Source organism: Dermochelys coriacea, chromosome 1 (genome assembly GCF_009764565.3).
Source record: "Dermochelys coriacea isolate rDerCor1 chromosome 1, rDerCor1.pri.v4, whole genome shotgun sequence".
NCBI classification, from domain to species: domain Eukaryota; kingdom Metazoa; phylum Chordata; order Testudines; family Dermochelyidae; genus Dermochelys; species Dermochelys coriacea.
Genome location: NC_050068.2, coordinates 217259578 through 217285006, shown reverse-complemented (window position 1 = coordinate 217285006; position 25429 = coordinate 217259578). Strand labels below are relative to the sequence as shown.

The 25429-nt window shown below is 51.2% G+C and overlaps 1 protein-coding gene across 1 annotated transcript in view; it reads left to right on the top strand.

Annotated features, from left to right (window-relative positions):
- LOC119860475 (alpha-2-macroglobulin-like protein 1) overlaps nt 1-23944 on the top strand; it is a 35948-nt gene extending 12004 nt beyond the window's left edge. The window contains 19 exon segments of the mRNA XM_038414257.2: nt 4256-4337; nt 5733-5958; nt 6091-6217; nt 6890-7011; nt 7580-7634; nt 8570-8653; nt 9900-10076; nt 10228-10309; nt 11181-11337; nt 11673-11747; nt 12386-12548; nt 13359-13573; nt 14064-14279; nt 14404-14528; nt 15059-15149; nt 16024-16092; nt 16454-16556; nt 16698-16739; nt 17531-23944. Of these exon segments, the coding sequence (XP_038270185.2) occupies nt 4256-4337; nt 5733-5958; nt 6091-6217; nt 6890-7011; nt 7580-7634; nt 8570-8653; nt 9900-10076; nt 10228-10309; nt 11181-11337; nt 11673-11747; nt 12386-12548; nt 13359-13573; nt 14064-14279; nt 14404-14528; nt 15059-15149; nt 16024-16092; nt 16454-16556; nt 16698-16738 (2210 nt within the window). The 3' untranslated portion in view covers nt 16739; nt 17531-23944.
- The last annotated feature ends 1485 nt before the right edge of the window (nt 23945-25429 follow it).

Sequence of the window (25429 nt, the reverse complement as noted above, 5' to 3'; positions counted from 1 at the left end):
GGTGCATAGACAATCCAGGAAGTTTTTGGAAAGCGTAGGGGACAATTTCCTGGTGCAAGTGCTAGGGGAGCCAACTAGGGGGAGCGCTTTTCTTGACCTGCTGCTCACAAACCGGGTAGAATTAGTGGGGGAAGCAAAAGTGGATGGGAATCTGGGAGGCAGTGACCATGAGTTGGTTGAGTTCAGGATCCTGACGCAGGGAAGAAAGGTAAGCAGCAGGATACGGACCCTGGACTTCAGGAAAGCAGACTTTGACTCCCTCAGGGAACAGATGGCCAGGATCCCCTGGGGGACTAACATGAAAGGGAAGGGAGTCCAGGAGAGCTGGCTGTATTTCAAGGAATCCCTGTTGAGGTTACAGGGACAAACCATCCCGATGAGTCGAAAGAATAGTAAATATGGCAGACGACCAGCTTGGCTTAATGGTGAAATCTTAGCGGATCTTAAACATAAAAAAGAAGCTTACAAGAAGTGGAAGGTTGGACATATGACCAGGGAAGAGTATAAAAATATTGCTCGGGCATGTAGGAAAGATATCAGGAGGGCCAAATCGCACCTGGAGCTGCAGCTAGCAAGAGATGTCAAGAGTAACAAGAAGGGTTTCTTCAGGTATGTTGGCAACAAGAAGAAAGCCAAGGAAAGTGTGGGCCCCTTACTGAATGAGGGAGGCAAGCTAGTGACAGAGGATGTGGAAAAAGCTAATGTACTCAATGCTTTTTTTGCCTCTGTTTTCACTAACAAGGTCAGCTCCCAGACTGCTGTGCTGGGCATCACAAAATGGGGAAGAGATGGCCAGCCCTCTGTAGAGATAGAGGTGGTTAGGGACTATTTAGAAAAGCTGGACGTGCACAAGTCCATGGGGCCGGACGAATTGCATCCGAGAGTGCTGAGGGAATTGGCGGCTGTGATTGCAGAGCCCTTGGCCATTATCTTTGAAAACTCGTGGCGAACGGGGGAAGTCCCGGATGACTGGAAAAAGGCTAATGTAGTGCCCATCTTTAAAAAAGGGAAGAAGGAGGATCCTGGGAACTACAGGCCGGTCAGCCTCACCTCAGTCCCTGGAAAAATCATGGAGCAGGTCCTCAAAGAATCAATCCTGAAGCACTTAGAGGAGAGGAAAGTGATCAGGAACAGTCAGCATGGATTCACCAAGGGAAGGTCATGCCTGACTAATCTAATCGCCTTTTATGATGAGATTACTGGTTCTGTGGATGAAGGGAAAGCAGTGGATGTATTGTTTCTTGACTTTAGCAAAGCTTTTGACACGGTCTCCCACAGCATTCTTGTCAGCAAGTTAAGGAAGTATGGGCTGGATGAATGCACTATAAGGTGGGTAGAAAGCTGGCTAGATTATCGGGCTCAACGGGTAGTGATCAATGGCTCCATGTCTAGTTGGCAGCCGGTGTCAAGTGGAGTGCCCCAGGGGTCGGTCCTGGGGCCCGTTTTGTTCAATATCTTCATAAATGATCTGGAGGATGGTGTGGATTGCACTCTCAGCAAATTTGCGGATGATACTAAACTGGGAGGAGTGGTAGATACGCTGGAGGGGAGGGATAGGATTCAGAAGGACCTAGACAAATTGGAAGATTGGGCCAAAAGAAATCTAATGAGGTTCAATAAGGATAAGTGCAGGGTCCTGCACTTAGGATGGAAGAATCCAATGCACCGCTACAGACTAGGGACCGAATGGCTCGGCAGCAGTTCTGCGGAAAAGGACCTAGGGGTGACAGTGGACGAGAAGCTGGATATGAGTCAGCAGTGTGCCCTTGTTGCCAAGAAGGCCAATGGCATTTTGGGATGTATAAGTAGGGGCATAGCGAGCAGATCGAGGGACGTGATCGTTCCCCTCTATTCGACACTGGTGAGGCCTCATCTGGAGTACTGTGTCCAGTTTTGGGCCCCACACTACAAGAAGGATGTGGATAAATTGGAAAGAGTACAGCGAAGGGCAACAAAAATGATTAGGGGTCTAGAGCACATGACTTATGAGGAGAGGCTGAGGGAGCTGGGATTGTTTAGTCTGCAGAAGAGAAGAATGAGGGGGGATTTGATAGCTGCTTTCAACTACCTGAAAGGGGGTTTCAAAGAGGATGGCTCTAGACTGTTCTCAATGGTAGCAGATGACAGAACGAGGAGTAATGGTCTCAAGTTGCAATGGGGGAGGTTTAGATTGGATATTAGGAAAAACTTTTTCACTAAGAGGGTGGTGAAACACTGGAATGCGTTACCTAGGGAGGTGGTAGAATCTCCTTCCTTAGAGGTTTTTAAGGTCAGGCTTGACAAAGCCCTGGCTAGGATGATTTAACTGGGACTTGGTCCTGCTTTGAGCAGGGGGTTGGACTAAATGACCTTCTGGGGTCCCTTCCAACCCTGATATTCTATGATTCTATGATTCCACTGCCACCAGCAAATGTTTAACTGGGTTTATTTTTGAGAAAGCGTTGTTTGGAAACGTCTTTCCCCCCCAAAATCCTCACCAAAACCTTGCACCCCCTTTCCTGGGGAAGGTTTGATAAAAATCCTCATCAATTTGCATAGGTGACCACAGACCCAAACCCTTGGATCTTAAGAACAATGAAAAAAGCATTCAATTTCTTACAAGAAGAATTTTAATAGAAGAAACAGTAAAAAGAATCACCTCTGTAAAATCAGGATGGTAAATACCTTACAGGGTAATTAGATTCAAAACACAGAGAATCCCACTAGGCAAAACCTTAAGTTACAAAAAGATACAAAGACAGGAATATCCATTCTATTTAGCACAGCTCAATTTTCTCAGCCATTTAAAGAAATCATAATCTAACACATATCTAGCTAGATTACTTACTAAATTCTAAGACTCCATTCCTGTTCTGTCCACGGCAAAAGCATCACACAGACAGACACAGACCCATTGTTCTCTCCCCCCGCCCCCAGCTTTGAAAGTATCTTGTCTCCTCATTGGTCATTGTGATCAGGTGCCAGCGAGGTTATCCTAGCTTCTTAACCCTTTACAGATGAAAGGGTTTTTCCTCTGGCCAGGAGGGATTTTAAAGGTGTTTACCCTTCCCTTTAAATTCATGACACAAGGTAACAGTGATTTCCTTTGTAGCTATTCACTTTGCACTCTCTAAATCTTCTGGCTTCTTCAAATGTTTCATGGCTGTCTGTTTCTGCTCTTTCTTTTCAGTATTTCCTTCCTCTTCCCCAAGCTGCTGAACAGATCCTTCACTCTCCCCTTTTCCTTTCTCTTTTGCTTTTTTTCTTTCTGCTCCTTCAGCAGTCCGGGATGGAGCGGGGGACATCCCAGCAAAAGAGCCATCCAGAACCAAGACAAATTGAACACAGATCCCGTTGACTGGGACAAACTTAAACCACAGATCCATTGTGGGGGGAGCATTGTGGAGACGCGTGATGCCAAGAGGTGGAGATTAGGGTCGAGTGGATTTGTCTCCATGTTCCCTCCCTAGTGCATCTGGGACACTGTGTTAAGGCCCCGGTGACACTTCAGTGGCCTTTGGATCAGGCCCACAATTCAAACACAGTAGGCTGCCAATGGCAGGAGAGCAGTGATGTGACTGGCTGTGCATTGAGGCAGCAGGGCCCACCAGAGGATCACAGTGGCACTTGCAGTTCTCCCAGCATGAAGGGAGGAAAGCCTAGCCGCACCAACAGTGCCCTGGTTCTGTTGGGTAGGCACAGCATAAGCAACCACCGCTAAGGCCATCCTATGGAGGCTTCCCTTTCCCCAAGGCCCTAGCCTCCCTAGGACAATGCTGCTTTCCTTTCCCCATTTCCCCTCCTTTCCCATAGGAGCTTCCATCATCCCAGCCCAATCCCAAGTGTATCCCCCTGCCAGGCTCTTCTTTCCAGGTCCCTGGCACAGCCTAGCTGCCAGCCATCTCTCACCATGTGCCCCATGCTGGGAACACCTACTGCCCCTAATGGGTGCAGCACCCACCCACTTGTCAGTGAGGGCCAGGGCTCCTTCTCAGCTTTGGCACTTAAAGAGTCAGAAGCAGCTCCAAGTAACAGACCATATAATCCTTTTGGGGGCATTGCATAGAGACTAAATGGAGGGCTAGTCCCCAGGACCAAGTGTGGCTTTGTCCCGAATCTTCCATCTCCAGTGTCAGACTAACCCCTCACTCACAGACTATCAGCCCTGGCACCCTCCCTAAACCAACTGAACTGGCTGTCCCAGTGCTGGACAGTCTGTGGCTGAGGGGGCTAACCTGCCCAAATCCTGACGGGGAATCTGTATTCTTTGTTTCAGAGGCTCCTCCAGAATCCACTATCCCAGGGAGAGTTCGCCAGTATTTTCCTGAAACCTGGCTCTGGGATTTGATCTCTGTCGGGTATGTATTGGCAGCTGGAGGAATGCCATGGGGACTGAAGGGAAACTGTGCCCTTTCTTCTTAAGTCTGGGTGATTTCTCCCCAGTGTTTGTATTAAAAGCCAGACCTAAGAATTCTAAAAACCCCAAATGGAAAAGATTTACCAGTCCCTCCACTGTCCCAGCCAGTACAGGTTTGTTCTCACAACACATTCTCCAGGGCATTGTCTAGCACTGGTTGATGGTGATTCAAGCAATGGAGTTTCCACTGCTCCATCTGGGGAGGTTTTCTCCCAGTCAGTAGATCCTAAATGTTAGGGAATATTTCCTAATCTACATTCAGAATCTCTTGCTTTGCTCAGTTTCTATCACATTTCCTCCTACATAATCTCTCTGTAGCCTCCTGAATCTATCTGGTCTTTACACACCTCCATGATCACAGACAGTTATCACCCCTTTGTTGTCCTTAGTCAAGCAAGACACACTGAATTCATTTATCTTTGCTCATAACTCTCAAGGCAGGTCCCTTCTATCCATATACCAGATTTAGCAAAGGAGTCACTGTTGACTCTTGAGACTAGATCAAATGTATTTATACTGATTCCAAACACCTATTTTTGTCCCATGCAAGGGGTTATCTCCTTTGGTCTTTCTCTTTGAAACAGAAGGGTTTGCTGAGCGTGGATCATATGATTAGACTCACTGCAGAGGAAGCAAAAGCCCAAATCCAAAGATTCCCCAAAGATCTTTGTGGACAGGGGCCTGAATTCCCCCCACTTGGGTCTAAATTTTGTAGCTGAACCCTATATTTGTAATGTGCCAAACCAAAATCCAGCTCAGAACTTGGGGAGCAGGGTTCAGCTCTTACCGCGCTTAGCACAGAAAAACACTGCTTTTGGTTCAAGACCAAGCATCCCCACTCAGTGCGCATCCTCTACTTGGTTCAACACCAAGTTCTCAACTTGGTAGACACTCCCAGCTGAATTCAAAGTGTGGCTCCCAATCCCACTATCTTTGGGTTGGAACCCACAAATCTGGAGTGTGCCAGGAAACCTTTCTAACAATGAGGGTCTGCTGGACTATAGCAGAGTCTCCCCAAGGGAGGGGATGGAAGCTCCGTCACTGAGGACGTTTAAAATGAGCCCTGAACAAAGCCTTGGAGAACAGACTGTAGGGAACCATCCTGGCCTGGGGGATGGACCAAATATGGCCCAGTATGAAGTCTCTTTCCATCTCTTTTTCATTCCTAGGGAGGGCTAATATCAATGGACTAGAGCCAATGGACCAGAAATTAGGGTTACTGGCTGCTCCATAATATCAGGATTGCAACTGCACACACTGAGCCTGGGACCCTGCTTTGCCCCCATTGTAAGGTGGTGGGTTAAATTGCTTTATGTGATGGCTCTCCCCCTCTCAGTCCCACTGGAAACAGGGACATCCCAGTCACGGTGCCTGACACCATCACCGAGTGGAAAGCCGGGATGTTCTGCATGGCCAGGCTGGGCTTCGGACTTGCCTCAACAACGAGCCTTGTGACATTCCAGCCCTTCTTCGTGGATGTGATGCTGCCATACTCTGTGGTCCGGGGAGAGACCTTCACCCTAAAGGCCACCGTCTTCAACTACCTGAGGCAGTGCATCCAGGTGAGTGCCCCGCCACGCCACGTGGCAGCATGCCCGATGTAGCAGTCCGTGCCGTGCCTGGGAGCTCTGCATCCAGAAGCCGGGCTTTCCAAGGCTGCGCTAATCACTTGCCTACCTCTGTCACTCGCTCAGATCCAAGTGTCCCTGGCTAAATCCCCAGACTTTGGGGTGGACTTGTGCAAGAGCTGCAGGTACGTCCACTGCCTGTGCGTAGAAGAATCCAGAACCTTCCTATGGAACGTGACAGCCACATCACTGGGTAAGGCAGGGACAGTGGTGGAGGGGCGGGTAAGTCCATGACCACTGGACTGTGATGAAGAGGGGCTGGGTGGCACAGAGAGATTGGGGAGTGTTATATGGAGCCTTTATATAGGTCCCCACTTGGCTCTCAGTCCAGTCCCTAGTGGGACAAGACACAAAACCACCTTGACACTAATTGCCTCCCCCATCTGTTGACAGGATGGATGGGGTTTTGAGTCCCTCTCTTATGTCTCTCAAAGGCAGGGCACACTCTTATTGGCCTGGGGTAGGGAGAGGCATACAGGTACATGCAGGCCAAGCTCGCATGGTTGCTGCCATTCTGGACACAGCCTGTCAATAAAGAGGGTCTCCAGTTTCCAAGGAGCTGCTGATTCTTCCCTCTCCACCTGCATTAAAGTGCACTTACCATTTATAGTGATATTCTTAATGGGCCAAAATCACTTCTGGTGTAACATCACTGAGTCACTTATACCAGGGGTCAATGACCCTGACTAGTCAGCTAGAGCAGCTGGCTGATCCAGGCCAATGAGACCATTCAGACTATCAGGACCAGCTAAAGTAAGACCTTCCAGCCCCCGCCTGATCAGCATCAGCAAAATGTCAGCTGCAGCACATGGCCTCAGCCTGGCACTGGTTGTGAGAAACAGACACTGTTCAATTTGATTGACAGGGACGGCGAATATTACGGTCAGCACAGTAGTGATGGACAATACGCCACAGTGTGGAGGCAGGAGGACTTTCCCCCCAGCAATGCCACAGAAGGATACACTGCTCAAGCCCCTGTTAGTCCGGGTCAGTATGAGGCCAGGCTTCCCTCTGTCCCTTACGATTTAGGATCGTAGGTCACCCTATCTCCCTAGCTGAAGGGAGGGGGGAGAGTATGGGGAACAAAGTTCTCATTCTGTGCCATTAGCTGGAGACAGCATCCCAAAGCCTTTGCACCAGTCACTGCTGTCCCCCGCGCTCCTCTAACGCTCCTGCTTACACCCTCCCCGCTGCACCATTTCCCATGCCACCCTGCATGCCATACCCACACTCCCATCTGTGCCATTCTCCATCAGACCCCAGCTCCAGCATGTAATCACAGACCAGGGTGCTGCCTCTTTCTAGGTTTGTTCCTCCTGCTCCCTTGAGCGGACTGTAACTGGAACACTGGGCTCCTTGTGGAGGGGGGCTCCAGCTCAGCCCTATGGGGATAAAAGGAGAGAGACCCCAGCCCGAGGCTAATGGGGGTAAAGCTCCTGACAGCTCGGGCACAACCCCTTGAGACCTGAAATCACACATGGATTTTGCAGCTGTTTGGAAATCTTGTTTGTAACCCTGTTTGTCCCCTCCAATGCCGCTGTCTCTGCTCCAACAGCCAGAGGGAGTGCTCGTGGAGAAGACTCACAGCTGCCGGCTGTGCCCTAGAGGAGGTAGGAGAGCTGCACCGGAGGGGTCTCAGGAGCCTTGTCCCTGCTTTGATTGGTGGCAGGGAATGGGACTGGTGTGCAGGGGTGGCAGATAAAGGAATATGTAAAAATGTATTTCTCATTCGGTGTGATGTATCAGGACAGATAAACCAAAAAATAATCTCTCTCATTGGCATCCCACTGTGTCTACCACGCAGCCTGGGAGAGAGCACCCTCTGCTGAGCCACCCACCCGGTTCCCTCTAGCACAGCGCCCTCTAGCACCACACTGACTCAGAGGGAAGAACCCGCCACCCCTCAAGTCCCTCACATCCCTCCCTGCAGCATTCTAGGTTTTTCCCAGGAAGATGCCCAGCCAAGTGGTGACCAAACTTGAATCTATATGCTTGGAGTTTGGGGTAATGGCTTTCATATTCTGATGCCATTTTATCTCTATAGTCACTCTGCCAGTGCCTTGTAAAGAGTTATTACAGGATCTACTGCTTTAAAGGGGATCACAAGTAACTAAGGGCTGTTGGTGAGGGATCTGATGGAATAAGTGGGGCTAGCCAGGTGAAAATGAGCAAAGGGAGGTAAGTTTTTAGAGGTTTTTAAGGTTGGTCTTGACAAAGCCCTGGCTGGAATGATTTAGTTGGGGATTGGTCCTGCTTTGAGCAGGGGGTTGGACTAGATGACCTCCTGAGGTCCCTTCCAACCCTGATATTCTATGATTCTAAGATAGACAGGGTGATAACAAAGATGGGAGAGTTTCCCTCAGGGGAATGATGGGAGCTCCATCACTGGGGAATTTTTAAAACGGGGACTAGCCAGAGCCCTGGAGAGTGGACTGTACTGGCCAGGATGATGAGGGAGATTGATTTATTGCTTACCACCTTGTCTCCTTGGTTGGATTCATACAGCTTGATTTCTAACGCTGTTTCTTTAATGTGTGATCATCAGGAAATACAGTCAAAGACCCTGTGTCCCTCACCCTCCCTGCTAATGTAGTGAAAGGATCAGCCAGAGCTACCATCTCTGTCTTGGGTAAGTTGCTCCAGTGTGTGAGCTCACTGACTCCTGTTACAAATAGGTGCTGAGCTGGGCAGCCATGTCCCATTAGCGACAGGGGAAGCCTCAAAAGGTTTGATGCTTGTTTATTAGTGAATCTCTGCAAGATTTTCCAACCACCTTGTTTCAGAAGTTCTGGATTGGCATCCCAGCTTTAAAGAGGAAGGGAGTGTCCTGGGGGAAGATCCCCTGCACCTTCCTGAGCAGGACTTTGGAACAAAGAGGCTGCCCCCAGAGAATCCAGGCCAAGGCCTACATTGAGCCCAGTGCTGGCTGGAACAGGACTTTGGGAGCCTGGCTGGGATATACTCAATAGTGCTCACAGCCCTGTACCACACTGCTGAGTTTTGCAGCTATAGTGCAGCCTTGCGGTGGAGAACAGACTGGCCTCAGCTGGAATGAAGAAAACGGGGATTCTTTACTGAGGCTGCTGGACACAGCCAGACCCTGAGGTTCTCTCTGGCTCTGACTTGTGGATTCATTCATAGACTGTGCTGCCTAGTGACCCAATACAGGACTACTACAGGGCCTGGCCTAGCCTGGATGAGGAAGTCATGGCCCGGGCTCCTGATTGCACTAGAGGAGACTTAATTTAAGAAAGCCCCTGGGATATAACAGAGAACAAGGCTTTTCCCCCTCAGATTTACAGCATTTTCCACTTCCAGTGAGGTAAGAACAGCTACCATCCCGTTTGGATTTCAGTGCTTCTGATCTGGCCAGATAAAAGATTGAGGCAACTGCAGTGATGAAACAGAATGATACCCGAGCTGCCACTTACCTACTAACACTATCTGCTTGCCTTAAAGACCAGTAAAATCTCAGGCCCTGCAAGAATGCCTCTGTGTTATTCTCCCTGTGTAACATGGTCACCTGTCAGCACAGCCAGAGAAACAGCCCCATTGATGTCCTTTTACAAGCAGGGCTCATTGTAATTAGAGTTCAGCTCAGCTTTTTTAACTGGATGATTGAGGCAAAGGTTTCCAGTTGGCTCGCACTCTATCTAACCTGTGTTGTTCTCCCCATGTTAGGCATTTGCCAAACACCAATAACGTCCCATGACTGAGTCCCTCTCCTGCATCCCCACAGCCATAGCTCTCATCCTGGTAATTAAAGATTGAGCTGTCAGATCCGGACTGGGCACCCCAGGTTGTTTTGAATGATCAGCTGCAAGAAAGCATTTAAGATTGCACTGAAGGCTCTTTTTTCCCCTCCACCCCGGCAGGTGACATCATGGGGACAGCACTGCAGAACCTGGACCGGCTGGTGCAGATGCCCAGTGGCTGCGGGGAGCAGAACATGGTGCTGTTCGCCCCCATCATCTACGTGCTGCAGTATCTGGAGAAGACGGGGCAGCTGACCCCGGAGATCAGGGAGAGGGCGACGGGATTCCTGCGCAGCGGCAAGTATCCTGAGCCCAGCTCCACTAGTGTCCAATCTGGCACCTGCCATGCCAATAGCCTTCTGCCCCTCTCCTCCCCCCACCCCCGTCACTACCGGCCTTCACCGTGCACTGCTGTGCAGTATATGAGTTTTCTTTCCCCTCTCCCCAGGGTACCAGAGGCAGCTCCTGTATAAGCACAGCCATGGTGCATACAGTGCCTTTGGGGAGCGCGATAGAGAAGGGAACACGTGGTAAGAGCTGGTACCTTCCCTTGTTTCTGATGCTCAGCCTGAACAGATGCCAGCTACTACTGCTGGGGAAAGATCATCTGATACACACATGCCTTCACTGGGAGCAGTGATGCTGAGAAAGACCTAGTGAGAGCAGATTAGATAGGAGTTTGCAATGTGATATGGCGGCTAGATGGCCAGTGTGGTTTTGGGTGGCACACACAGAGGCATCGCCCCACGGAGCAGGGCGGGGGTAGGGAAAGCTAGTGCCCCTCTCTATAGCTCTGGGCATCCCAGGGGCAGGAAGCCATTGACGGACTTGAGAGAGCTCAGAGAAGAGAAACCAAAATGATCAGGTGGGTGGAGAAGAAATGGAAATAGCTGAATCTGCCTGGCTTGGCTCTGTAATGCCATAATCAACCCCCCCCCCCGCCCCCAGCCCCCTTAGACAACTGCCCACAGGTATCCGCAAGACATAAACAAGAAGGAGAGAGAAGGATTAGTGGTTGGAGGCATGACAGGCTACCTGGGGATCATGGGATGGAATTAAGAAAGGGGGAATATAGATTGAAGATTAGGAACTCTTCCTGGTAGATAGACGGGGGAACTGATTCCCAGGAGAGGAAAGCAAGGGCCTATCACATCGGACTTTTCAAACTAGACTGGACAAACGTGCTACAGGGAGTCTATGCTGAGTTGGTCCTATACAGAAGGGCTGGATAGGCACAAATGGGGAACTTCTACCTCTCACTTTCAATACTGTATGAATCAGATGGGCCAAAGTCATTCTTGGTGTAATGGTGCTGAGTTAAATTCTGCTGGGGAGGAATTTAAGCATTTGCGTCTGTGTCTGTCTGTCTCTCCCCATGCCCCCGCATCCTCACCTTCCTAGGCTGACGGCATTTGTGGTTAAGAGTTTTGGACAAGCCAAAAAATCCATTTTCATAGATGACAAGAACATTCAAGATGCCCTGAAATGGCTGGAGCTTCACCAGCTCCCCAGCGGCTGCTTTACCAACAAAGGGAGGCTCTTCCACTCTTCTATGAAGGTAAATAGCAGCCAAGCCAGACAGGAGAGGTGGGGAACTGAGCACATGGGCAGACGCTGTGACAGCAAAGGATTGTGGGGGCCAAGGAGAATCCTGGGAGATCAGCCCTGGGATTCCTCTCACTAGCGCTATAGGGAACAGAGTCTGGGGTAGATCCCTTAGGATTCTTACAGGGAACACACCCCAAGGAGTCACCTCTCCAACCCTAGAAACCCCTTTAAATAAGAAAGTGGGTCTTGGCTAAGCCTCTGGGCATGCCATTAGAATGACATTTGATTGCTAACTGTGCTGTGTGTCCACTCTCCCATCTCTCTGTGTGCTGGTACTTCCCGCAGGGCGGTGTGAATGATGAGATCTCTCTGGGGGCCTACATCACTGCAGCACTGCTGGAGCTGGGGCAGCCACTGAAGGTGAGCCCTTCGGCCTCATCCCCCATCTCTCACTTTCCTCCTCTAGGGCCCCAGTTGGGCGCTGCAGCAAGGAAGCTGAGCAGGCTGGAATCCCTCTGGGCAGGCACTGGCGGGGCACTGCTTTCGAGACGCTCGCACTGCTGCAACCGTTTCCGTGGCTGGGCACCAAGAGGGCAGGGCTCTGAGGGGGTTCCCCTGCTGGCATCTGCCAGGCCAGGTGTTGATAAGGCACTGCCTGGAGGAAGCTCACATGCAGCATAATTGGCATGGCATGACAGAACAGTGGGGGTTAGTAACACAGGCGTCCTGGTGCATCTCCAGGGCAGGCGCATTGTAGAGCTGTTGCAGTGTAGTGTTAAAGTCCGGTCAGTGGGGCAGATTCTGCTCTGTTACATAAGTGTATCTGGAGTAACTCTACTGGTATTCATGGAGTTACACCCGTTTCACAGGGATCAGAGTCTGGCCCATAGTGTTACTGTGTCAGTGCAGTCTCAAGAGGTCTCATTCATCCCCGGTGTAAGCCCATTGAAGTTAGTGCAATTGTCCCCACATTCGTACATGGTCCTCGCTAGCCTGCAAATAAAGGCATACCAGCTGTCTGAGATGTGACCTCTGTGTGGGTAACTTCTCACGCACAGGGCAGCATGGTGCAGGCCGCCTTACGTTGCCTCATTCACGCCGTTCACAATGTCACCAACATTTACACGGAAGCTGTGTTGGCCTACGCCTTTGCCCTGGCTGGGGACTATGAAGTGACCCAGGAGCTGCTGTACAAGCTGGATGAACAGGCCGTCAAATCAGGTACTGGGTTCAACTGGCAGCTCTTTAGGGCAGGGACTGTTGTCTGATTTGCTGGGAGCAAAAGCAGCATACACCTGCCCAGCACGGTGTGATCATTCGACAGCAGCAGCTCTGGTCAAGCTCTGTGGGGTTTGAAGTCTGTAAAGCCAGGCAGGCTGCTTTGTGAGGGACTGAACAGGGGCTTAGAAGGCTGCTTTCGTGGCCTTTATACAGGGGCAGTAACTGCACTGCAGGATCAAGGAGTTAGACCTGGTCAGACATACTCAGCACTAAAACATGCACACGAAAATGGCAAAACTCTCACCGACTTCCATGGGAGCAGAGGTAGGACTGGGCTGAGTGCTTTTGAACCCCCGCCCCGCCCCTGATTACAAATGCTTTGATTTTGTAGGATATTTAGGACCATTGGAGCACTTCCAGGAGCAGGGCTCCTGCTGGCTGGCTATACAGTCACAATGAATATGGTAACGGGCTACCCTACATGAAGGGTGTGATCACCAAGAAGGAAGAGGAAGTGGATTGTGGGGGTGGATCTCACGGGCTGCCATAGAGCAATGGGGATCATTTCAGGTTGGACATCCAGGAAACACTTCCTAACAGAGAGGAGTCTGTGAGAATGAGCAACTTTCTTCAAGGGAAGGGGTGGAACACTGAGATCTAGGACTGGATAAATCCCCAGAGCAAAGACAGTAGGGAGCAATCCTGGGTTGGGCCCCTGCAGACGACTGGCATGATTCCTTTATGGCTTTCCTCATCTCTGGAGAAGTGTTTTCCCCCAGGTAACTCGTGTGTTATTTTTTCCTTCCCTAGGAGGCCAAATCCACTGGAGCCCCAAGCCCAGCTCCCCGGCTGCCACAGATTTCTGGCCTAGGACTCAGTCAGTGGATGTTGAGCTGACAGCCTATGTGCTCCTGGCTTACCTCTCCAAACCACGCATAAACGCGGGGGACATGGCCACTGCTGCCAGCATCGTGGCCTGGCTGGCCCGGCAGCAGAATGCCCGCGGAGGGTTTGCTTCCACACAGGTGATGACGGGCTCCCATCAGAGACAGAGCCCCCCCCACCCCACCCCCAGGGCGTTGGGCAGAGGAATAGGTTGTGAGCTGAATCTCCACACAGGGCAGCTTTTTTGAACCTTGTGGCCCTGGGAGAGCAAACACCGGCACTGCTTTGCCCAGGGGGGAGTTATCCCACTGCCTGGGAGGGTGAATGCAGGTGCTAGTGCCTTGGGGGTGGTGGGGGGGAGGGGGAACGGGTTGTGCTTGCGGGCTGTTGCCATGTACCCAGTGCTAATGTTGTGGGCTGTGGCCCCTGCTGCACTCAGGAACAGAGAATACTTTGGGGAGCGCTCCTGTACTCAGGCAGAGGGAGGAGAAGCCAAGCGCCTGTACCCAGGGGTGCAGATCCCTCTGCACTTGGGGGCTGGAGGGGGGGGTATTCCCCAGGTACACAGATCCCTCCCTGTGCCCTCAGGGTTTGACACAAACAGTGAGGTAGCTGTCTCCCCCTTGCCAGGACACAGTGGTCGCGCTGCAGGCCCTGGCTAAATACGCAGCCCGGACGTTCAGCACATTGGCACAGGTGATGGTGACGGTGAAGTCTCAGGGGAGCTTTGAGAGGAAGTTCCAGGTCACCCACAAGAACCGGCTGCTGCTGCAGCAAGCGGTGCTGACGGAAATCCCCGGGGAGTTCTCAGTGCAGGCCCAGGGCAGCGGCTGCGTCTACACCCAGGTGAGTCACGGGGGAGTATGTCTGAGACAAGGGGGAAGTGCTGCTGGTGGACGTAGGAATTCTGCCGCTTCCCTCTGCATGGAATTTCAGATCTGTCGCTTCCCCTTCTCTCGCTCCTCTGCAGACAGTGCTGAGATACAACGAGCCTCCTCCACGGGTCTCCGTGACCTTCTCTCTGCGCGTCACCACACAGCTGATGGACTGCGCCCAGGGCAATGCGCGCTTCCTCACCGTCCACATCCACGTCAGGTGACCCTGCAGTTCCCCCCATGTATACATCACTCACCTGGGATGCAGCCCCTGCCTGGAGCAGAGCAGGGAGTGTCAGAGCTGGGCCGGGGATCAGGCCACTTGGGGGGGGGAAAGGGGGGAGATGCAGAGAGCTTTGGCAGCTGGGAACAAGGCAAGCCAAAGGGCTGGGGTGCTTATCCGTGTGGGGAAAGAACAGCAGGGAGGGATGGGGAGGAAGGTCAGGACCAGGTGCCTGACAATGGGGTGGGACAGTGGGAGGGTCCTGTAGCTTTATCCAGCTGGGGGAGGAGCCTGATAGGTACAGAGAAGGGAATCTCTGAAGGATACCCAAGAGGCTGGGGCAGCTCAGAGCAGGGTGATCCCATTAGCCCCCAGATCTTTGAATGCCAAGGCCTCATCTCCCTGCCAGGACGCTGGGCACCAGTCCCTGTGCACAGGAGGGCTAGTGCTGGTGAGGACTGATAGGGAGGAAATGTTACAACCTCATTTAGCCCCGGCTCACAGTCTGACCATCTCCTCACTCCCAGCTACATTGGGAGCAGAGTCACTTCCAACATGGTGATTGTGGAGGTCTCCCTGCTGTCTGGATTCAGTCTGGCTTCGGGCTCCCGCACATCGGTAAGGAATCTTGGCATCAGAATGGGGGCCATGGCAAAGGGTGAGGTGGTGAATCATTGGTGGGATCTGTCCTTGCTGAGAGGGGAGGGAGCTTCCACAGACAGAGGCTCTTAGATAGCTGTGAGGACCCTCACTCAGCTGCCCCTGCAACCCCCTGTAAGACTTGGAGCCTTTGAACCACCTTGGGCCACCACTGATGTCTCTCTACACACTACTCCCAGGCTGCCTAGCATCTGGGAATCTAGAGCCTTCCCTCCCCTGTGTCTGGAGCCGTATTAGCATTCATGAGCTGGGCGAGGAGTCAGACCAAACAGTAGCTGGCCTGATTGTGAATCAGAGCTCAAGTCCAGCAGGCGGACCCAGAACTGCTCCAGCTGCTGCTGAGAGGATTTACAGACTGACACCCAAGACGGGGTCAGTTACGTATAGCATATCCATGCCACTCGCTCCTGGGAGGGGGAGATTGTCCCAGCTCATTTGGAGAGCATCCGGGCAGGACCCTGCTCTTCCCTAGGCCTGCAAGAATTATCATGAGTAAAGCACACATTTTTAACAGTGATAATAATGAACCATTGGAACAAGTTACCGGTGGTCATAATGGGTTCTCCATCACTGACAATGTTTAAATCAAGATCTGCTCTAGGAATTGTTTTGGGGATGTTCTATGGTCTGTGTTGAGGTCGCAGTGGTACCTTCCGGCCTCGGAATCTATGAATAAACTCTCCATGAGGGGACGCCTGAGGAAATGAAACCTGACATACGGGCAGGGGCGGGGCACTTCTCACACCATGCCTCCGAACCTATAGATCCGCTCACACTCTCTTCCCTGGGGTGAGGAAGAGGAGCTCAGAAATTCTCTTATCTCCTGTCTCAGCTGCAGCAGAGACCCCTCGTTAGGAAAACGGAGGTGAAAATTGATGCAATCTTCATTTATCTAGAGAAGGTAAATTTGAGCAAGAGCTTTTGGTTTGGACAAAAAGGGGGGGTGGCTGAGCCGCAGGGCAGGATTGAGGGGCACTGGAAGAGCTGTGTGGGGAGCCCAGGACTGGAATGGCAGGGGGGGCTGCAGGGCAGGACTGAGGGGCACTGGGAGAGCTGTGCAGTGGGGAAGCTTGTATAGCCCTGTCACTCTGTCTGGTGTTTGCCAATCCTAGTAGTTGCTCCTTTTCTAAAGTCCTGACCCTCTAACAGCCTGGAGCGCTTTAAGTAGAGAAAGTCACGTCAAGCCCTGACCAAAGCAGGTGTGTAACTTCTTTTTCTCTATCCCTCCCTTTCCTTTCTGGTCTCCCTCCTACCTCCACAAGCTGAGCGATGAGTCACAGACTTTCGTCCTGCAATTGGAACAAGAGATCGAGGTGAAGGGCCTGAAACCAGCCAACATTAAAGTCTATGACTACTACCAGCCAGGTGGGTGGTGGTGGCTGCTGTGTATCCAGGCAGGGAGCTGAGGCTCTTCCTGGCCTCCAAGCTGTGGCTGAAAGGAGCTGGTGTCAGACTCTGCACACTCTCTCCTGGGTGTAATTCTGGCTTTCTTGTTTCCCATTGCAGAGGAGCGAGCCCTGGCTGACTATAATGCTGTCTGCAGCTGAGGTAGGTGTGAGCTCTGGCACAGTGAGGCTAACCAGCGGCTCAGGAGCTGACAGCTGCAGCGGGGTGGGTGAGAGTGGATGTCTGGGGTGGGGTATGATGGGAATCCAGAGGGCAGGAGGTGCCCCAGGAGACAATGGGGTGGCTGCTAGGTAGTGGAGAGCACTGGTCAGGACACAGTGAGGAAGCCACTGCAGGGGACTGGGGAAGAGGGGCCGAGTGAGAGTTCTCCTATGCGGGTGGAAGCATCTCTCTGTTGTGCTTGGAGTTGAAACCCTTGTGGGGGGAGGGAGGAGTTGTGGGGAGGCAGGAGTCCTGCTTGTTATGGAGCAAATAGGGAGCAGCAGCTGGGATGGTGCCACCTTGTCTAGGGGGAGAAGAAGGGATCCAGCCTTTGGAGTGGGGTTGAGGTATTTGTCCCTGCCTCCTGGTGGTTCCTGCAACCACTGCACACGCCAGGCAGCTGTAGCTGGCTCTGTGCAAGCTGCCTCTGAAGGAATAAAATGGAGCCTCACTCCAGGAAGCACTTCCCTGGGGCTGGATCTAAGACAGAACTCTGACCAAGGAGCTCAGGAGCCCACCTACTGCTGGCCAAGGCAGGGCCTGCCCCAAAGCCCACTGAGGCCAAGGGGAGTGGTCGGGCTGGATCACACCCGTCCTGCCTGTCTCTCTTTGCTCTAACACAGCAACCCAGCTGCTTTCCCAGATGATACCAAGGGGGACAGAATCTCCAAGTGTTTGGGGTGAACTGCTGCCCCCTGTCCGCTGAGTAATGGCTCTGCTCTGTCTTTCAGTGCAGGGGGAGGAGGTTGGATGGAAGCGAGGCATCCAGCAGTGACTCCCACCACAGCTCAATGAGATTCCTGCAGCCTCCTGCTGGGAAGTGGGGAAGGCAATGGCTGTGCAACATTGTGGGGAACCTGTGAGGGATTCATGGAGGAGCTTCTGGCTGGGAAGACTGGATTAGGGCTTCCTTCCCGGCTCGCAGTTCCTGTCTGGCTTTCCTTTCCAGGGGGAGGGTGTCTTTGGCTTCAAGTCAATTTAATCTGGCGAATTGCCCAAGGAAAAGAATTAAAACAATTGCATGCAAGGTTGGTTTGATGGTCACTGCAGAATGATGGGATCCCACAGGGATGAGGTTGGTGCATGACCAGCAGATGTGAGTTTCCTGGTTCTGGCAATTGATTAGTCCCGTCACCCATAATCTCTCACTATGGTATCTGACATCAGCAGGGCACGATTGACAAAGGTCTGTTGGAAAGCTGTCAGCAGCTGACTGTCCCAATCCTGTGAAGAGGAAAGAAAAGGACTTACAAAGTGTCCCTGACTGAGGTGGGGAGGGCAAAAGAAAGACATAATCAACCCTGAGAAAAAAAATAACACAAGCAGCCAATGGAGATTTATGACACTTTGGCTACATGGAACTTCACAGCAACAGCAAGGATAGTAATCCCCTCCTGCTGCTTCAACATCCCAGGCCCCAGCCACTTGAGCTAAAGCCAGAGGAGAATCTCACTCCACTGACAGTGTAGGGTCTGTGACAGCAAGTTTAGGGTAGTGCTGATTCCATCCAGCAGAACGTAGTATTGCAGATGCACACCAGCCTGTTCATTGCAATAACATTTTGCCCCCCCCCAGCATCTTTCATCTGGGAATGTTAAAGCGTTTTGCACACATGAATAAGTTGAGCATCACCGCACCCTTTGGAGACAGGTATCTTCCCACTCCCATGCCCATTGTACAGATAAGGGGAAAGGAAAATGCACAGATCAAATTATTTGTCCAGGGTCATCCAGCAGAGCCAAGAACAGAGTCTAGATGTCCAAAATCCAAGTCCAGTGCTCTGCTCATACTCAGCCCTGCCTCACGAGGAGGATCCCGTAGCTCTATTGAAACAGACGTTGATCTCCGTCTAAACACAGAGTGATCAGGATCCATTCTAGGGCTCAGTAAAATCCTTGCAATAATGACATTGGCCCCTAACCAGTAAGTTAACTTGCTACTGAGTTCTGTTCAGCCACAGAGTAGAGCCACTGTTATGACAACAGGAGGTGTATGACTCCTACTGGCCTGACTGCCTGACTAACAGACGCCGCAGGGCTTGAGCACTCAGGGACCCTGGTGGATGGCTCTTCAGCCTTTCGTCATTCCAGCCCCATTTCCAGCCAGCCCCAAGCTGGGTAACTGGATGGCTCGGGGGATCAGCAATACAGATTCTCTCATCTCCACAGCAACAATCTCATCACCCCAATTTAAATACTGGCAGAAGCATTCCCCTTAACTACAGTTGAATCCCGTTTATCCGACCCTCCATTAACCATCTGTCCAGGCTAACCGGACAACCAGCCAAGTCCAGAAAGAGGCCATCTCGCCTGTGGCCACTAGAGGGTGCCGCAGGATTGCACTTTCCCATTCTGCAGTTGTCTGGATTTATGTTGATCTGATCTGGCTCCGGTCCCAATTAGATCAGATAAACGAGGTTCTGCTGTATGCGAGTCCCTCCCACCCTCAACACGCTTTTCCCAGGTTGATGTTTTTCTTGAATCAAACTTTCAGGCCTCGCGGTGTGCGCCAGACAATCACACACAAAGCATGAGAGGATGTACCACCTACTCACCTCACAGGCAGGGGGTGCCATAGCTTGTCACAGCATTTTCTTCTGTAAAAGGCAGGGAAATTGACCATGAAACACATTTGTCAGAAACCATGAAAGCAGAGCCAAATGCAATGCCAGCACATTTGCTCATAATAAAGAGAGAGCATACCAATACCCTAGACTGGCTAGACTCAGAATTGCTGATCTGTGTGTCATAGGCCCTGCACTGGTAACAGCTATGGGGGATTCTCCTTTAGCTCGAGTGGTCAGGGCCTTGGCTTTTGGAGCAGTGCATTCCAAGAACAGTGACATCCTTGGTGGCCTCAGAGTTGGCCCAGAACAACACCACTCCTTGACATGTCTCTAGCTCCTCACCTCTTGAAGATCCCAGGGCAGATGGGATATATTATTTTCCCTGTTACCTAAACCACCCACCATTGTGCCTCTCTGTCTGCATTCCCTCACACAAAAGGAAAGCTCTTTTGGGTTCCGTCCTCTTCTTTTGTTGGAAAGGTCAGGCTCCCAGAGGAGACATCTTCAATCCATCCATTATGAAAACACTGGCACTTGCAGCATGCCCTAAAGTTAGCAAGCTCCAGGCTCAGCTGGATCTGAATGAAGAGCAAGTTCTACAGCCTTGGCTCTCTGCAGGGAAATCTCTGCCCACGGCCCCTATCCGCTTCACCCTAGCGCTCACTCTGCTGCAGTGACCAGACTGCTCACTAGGACACCGGAGAGCAAGCTCAGCTAGCAAGTGTACAGCAGGGGGCAGGACGCAGTGCTGAGGGAGGGATTGGCCAGATATTAGCTATCAGACACGTCTGTCCATCAGCTTCGATTTGTAGGAATCTGAGGTTCTGAGCTGCCACTACAAATTGCTCATTAAGGGCCTAATCCTGAGAGGTGCAATGCTACCATGACAGGCATCGACTTCAAGGGGTGCTGTGAGTGCCCAGCACCTTGCAGGATCAGGCCGCAGACTTCTGAAATAGTATAGCCACTGTTCAGCAGTTCTGAGCTTACCCGGCATGTAGTAATCATAGACCTTCACGTTGGCAGGCTTCAGATCCTTCACTTGGATTTCTTGCTGCACCACAAGGGTAAAGTACTGAGAGTCCCAAGTCTGCTAAAGAGCAGAGATGCAAAGGCAGACGTTACAGCCAGAACCAAAATCTTGTGTGATAATGTTCCCCTAGAGCCAGCCTCTGCCCACCATGGAAATGCACTGTCATCCTAGTCCCATTTAGAGAGTCCTCTTTTCACTATACACCGGGTCACCCCTGATCCCAGCTGTAGTCCCATGGGAGATTTCCCCTTTCTTTATTGCTTGATGCACAAATGTGGCCTTGAACTGTGGGTGCCTCCATTTGTGCCACTCTTTAGACACCTGGGGCCCGATTGTCCCCTGCCATGCGCCTTGTGCAGTTTCCACCAGTGCAATGGGCAGTCAGAATGTTAGCACCAGCGTGAATAAATGGAGAATTCTGATCTGGCAGCATGTCACATACTGTGGACTGGTGTAAAACAAAGACAGTGTGCAATGGTCAGAGAGACACAGCGTTTAAGGCCAGAAGAGATATTTCCTCCCCGTTCACCTAGTCTGACTTGCTGTATATCACAGTTCATCACCACCACTACCCAGCACCCGCACACTAAACCTAACCAAAATGACACCAAGTATTACAGTCCTCAGGAGACTAGACTATTATGTGCCACAGGCAGAGAGTAGGAGGGACCAAGGTGCACCAGTGACTGAGGCCCCCTGCAATGACAGGGAAATGATTAAGTGAGATATACCCAAGTGATCCTGGCATATGACTCACACTCTCACACTGCACAGAAAGGAGAAAAAAACCCAGGGTCTCTGCCAGTCTGACATGGGGGAAAATTTCTTCCCAACCCCAGACATGGTGATGTTAGACCCTAAGCTTGTGAGCAAGATCCAGCCAGCCCAGCATCTGAGAGAGAAAATGCTTGGTGCCACCTCAGAGCCCCTGGCCCACCCTCCCCCAGTCCCATCTCCAGCCCCAGCCATTCCTGCTGCTTCAGAGGAAGGCGATTAAAAAAAAAACAGCTCCCAAAATACATTGGGGGGGAAAAATCCCTTCCTGGCCCTGGCAGGTGGTTGGCTGAAGCCCTGAAGCATAAGCATTAGGAACACAGGACATAAACCAGAAGCAAGCCGTGGAGCTGCTGAGCCCTGCCCCCACCATCACATGCACCACTGTCACACAATCACACTCATACATTCATCCAGCTCTCTCTTGAAACAAATTCAGTTGTTTCCCCCCACAGGGTGGTTGTTCCAGAACCTCAACTGTCTGATGGTTAGAAAACTTCTAATTTCCATCCTGAATTTGTTCATGGCTAATTTACATCCATTTGTTCTTGTGCCAGCATTATCCTTTAGCTTAAGTAGCTCTTCACCCTCCCTGTCATTTACCCTGATGTATTTATAGTGAACAATTACCCTTCTTTTTGCTAGATTGAATAAACCAAGCCCTTCCAGTCTCTTCTCATAAACTAGGCCCTTCGTTCCCCTGATCATACTAATAGCTCTTGTCTGCATCTATTTCAGTTTAAATTCATCTTTCCTGAACGTGGACAACCAGAAATTATACACAGTATTCCAGATGAGGTCTTACCAGTGCCTTGAATAATGGCATTAATATTTCTCTCTCTACTGGAAATGACTCGCCTGATACATCACCTCCCTGAGAATGATATCTGATACATTCTAGGATCGCATTTGCTCTTTTCTCAACCACATCACATTGGTGTCTCATAGTCATCCTATGGTCAGCCTACACACCCAGGTCTCTCTCTTTCTCTGCCCTTTTAACTGATGAACCCCCAGCTTGTAGCAGAAATTCTTATTATTAGAACCTAAGTGCATGACCTTGCACTTTGTACTATTGAATTTTATTCCATTTCTGTCACTCCAGTCTTCAAAGTCATTCACATGTTCCTGTGTAATATTCCAGTCCTCCTCTCTACTGACGATGCCTCCCAACTGTGTATCATCAGGAAATTTCCTTTTTTGTGCTAAGGTCATTAATAAAAATATTGCATAAGATTGGCCCCAAGACTGATCCTTGAGGAGCTCTGTTAGTAACCTCACTCCAGTCTGATAATCCACCTTTCAGCATAACCATTGCCTTCTCCCCTTTAGCCAGTTCCTTCTCCACCATACGATGCTTGTACTGACTCTGTCTTCCCTAATTTAACGAATAACTTCCCATGTGGTACTGTGTTAAATGCTTTACTGCAGTCCAAGTATATTAGATCTACCGCACTTCCCTTATCTAAAAAATCAGTTCCTTTTCCAAAGAAAGAAATCAGGCTAGTCTGGGATGACCTACCTTTGGTACATCCATGTTGCATTGCATCCCCTTTACCTCTATGAATATAATTATTCTTGCCTTCACAATTTGCTCTAAAACCTTGCATATGACTGAGATCAGGCTGTAATTGCCCAGATCACTTTTCTTCCCTTTCTTAACTAGAGGTATGATGTTAGTTATTCTTCAGTCATATAGGACTACCCCCAAATAGGTGGATTTATTAAAAATCATTGCTATGAGACTAGCAAGGTAGCAAAAGACTAAAACTCTCCACATGGTCCAATCACTAGAGGGGAACAAGGAGCTGCACTGGGTTAGTTGGGCCTGGTTCTCAGAGGTGCCAAGCACTCACTGCTCCAGTTGAAATCAGCAGGCGCTGTTGGTGCTCAACAGCCTTGCGAACCAGGCTCTAGGTGTCTCACGCTGGGCGCTTGAAATTAGAGACTAGTTTATTTTAGAGCTAAAAGGAAGTTTGAGTTGAACTCACCTCATCCAGGTAGAGGGTGACTTGCTCAACTTCTCTTTCAATTTTCTTTACCACGGACATTTTCTTTAACTGAGAATAGAAAACAAACCCAAAGACTCCAGCAAGGACTCCAGGGAGTCTTGCCTGCATGCAAGCAAGTGTGATACATTCAAGGGAAGGGGTGGGTGGTGATTGTCCTGGGTAACCAGAATCCCACTTCTAGAGTCCTGGGATGGACTGTGAGTGCTGTGGCCTCTGGGAGGAGAAGAGCTAGAACTGGATTTCTCTGACCATTGAAATGCACATACATTTCTTCTTACCGCTTTGCAGATAAGCCTCCTCGTGGATACAAACCAGTTTTCCCGGCACACAGACTTTATGGAGGGCTGTAGGTGGCTGTGTGCACGCTCACCTCTTCCAAGGACTCTGTCACAGGGCTGTAGCCAGATAGCATCATCACCTCGATCAGCACCATGTTGGTGGACACACGGTTCCCAGTGTAGCTGCCGCAAGAGCCCAGGGATAGAAGAGAGTAACATCACCCTGTGAGACTGTGATCCACGGAGCAGACAGATTCCAGCTTGGCCGTTGGGAGCCAGACAGAGAGATCTGCTTCTCTCTATAGGCATTCTCCTGCCAGCATCCCTCTCCATAACTGCAGTGTAATAAATACACACACACCAAGATATGTGCCCCCAATTTACTCTCCATAGCACCTCCCCTACCAATTGTGTCCAAAGTCACAAGAGAACAAATTCCCCAGGAGTTCCTGGTATTTATTGCTTCCAGTTGGGGCTGGAGATTCACAGCAGAGAGCATGATGGCATGCCAGCAATTCTAACCCTAACCAGGCCTGAGAAAGGCAGAAGAGGCTGGAGTGACAAACCGCTGGGGCTGGGGTGGAGGAGGTCTGAGCTGAGTGTAAGGGCTGGTTCAGCCCGTGTGTTGTGCATGTCCCTCCACATTAGTGTTTCAGGGCCTAATCCTGCAAGATGCTGAACACTGCTGGCTTCATGGGGAGCTGGGGGTGATCAGCACTGCCCAGGTCGGGGCCGCAGCCTGCACCGCTCACCCCAGGGCTAGTAACATCCATGGTGCTTGGGAGGATGGGGGAGGACCCTGTCCTAGGAAGACTGCGTCCGCAGCAACACTTAGGCCTCCCAAGAGGAGTGGGAAAGGAGGACCCTGCCTGACTGGAGATTGCTACAGAGCTGGAGGTTAACAGCCAGAAGCCCCTGTGCACGAGGATGGCGAGTGGCAGCTGTGGGTCTCCTACCGGCTTTGAATGGTGACAGGAAAGTGGGCAGCATTCAGGCCGATGCATTCCGTCCTCACAGAAAGCGCAAAGGTGAGGTCGCTCCTTGGGGGAGGGATGTTGTATCGAAGGGTGGTCTGTCAGGAGACACAGAGAGAGGCAGACATGGACAGAGAGCCCCAGTGCAGGGGCAGATGTCACAGAGCAAACTGTGCTCTCCAGGCCTTCTGCTGTCTCACACAATCGGGGGAAAGGACCATACTGAGGACTGGGTAGGTTGGGTGGCTGCGCTGTCCCCCTGTGTCTGGCAATTGGCCACCAGGCCTCCTGGAAGACAGCAGCTCCTCTGGCCTGGTGGGGATGGACTCTCTTATCTCTGACTGAGAAATATAAAAAAAACCCTTAAACCCCCAACTATCCCATCCACCCAGCCCTGGGGACCTGGGGCAGGGTAGTTTCCAACTGCCTGCTCTCCAGTCCAGGCTGAATACCAGGGAGTATTCTCGTCTCCTTCCTACACCCATGGCTGGCTCAATGGAGTCTTCCCCCAGAAAGGGCCCCTCTCCCTTGCCCAGACTGACCTGGAGGAACAGGCACCCATGGCCCTGAGCCTGCACTGAGTAGCTGCTGGGGATAGCTGGCAGCTGCGCCGTCTGCAGCAGAAGCTGGTTGGTGTTGTTCACCTTGATCTCATGGCTGAAGCCCTCAGAGGAGATGGAAGCATGGAGGTCAGGGCCATCTTTGCTGTAGGTCTTGAGGGCATACAAGGCTAAGGCTTAAAGGGCAACCACAGTGTCCTGGGAAACAGACATATGATGGGGGAAACAGAGTCTGTGAGCTCCCATCCCTCCTCCTGCCCCACCCCTCACACCACAGTGAGGGGCAACGTAGGAAGAGATGGAGGCTTCCCCTAGAACAGATAGCATGAGCTGGAGAAAGATTTCCCCCCAGCCTCCACATGCAGGTAGCTCCACACAGCCTCCCAGGCTAGGTGGTTTGTTCCCCCCAGGACAGCATTACGGCCTACAGCCC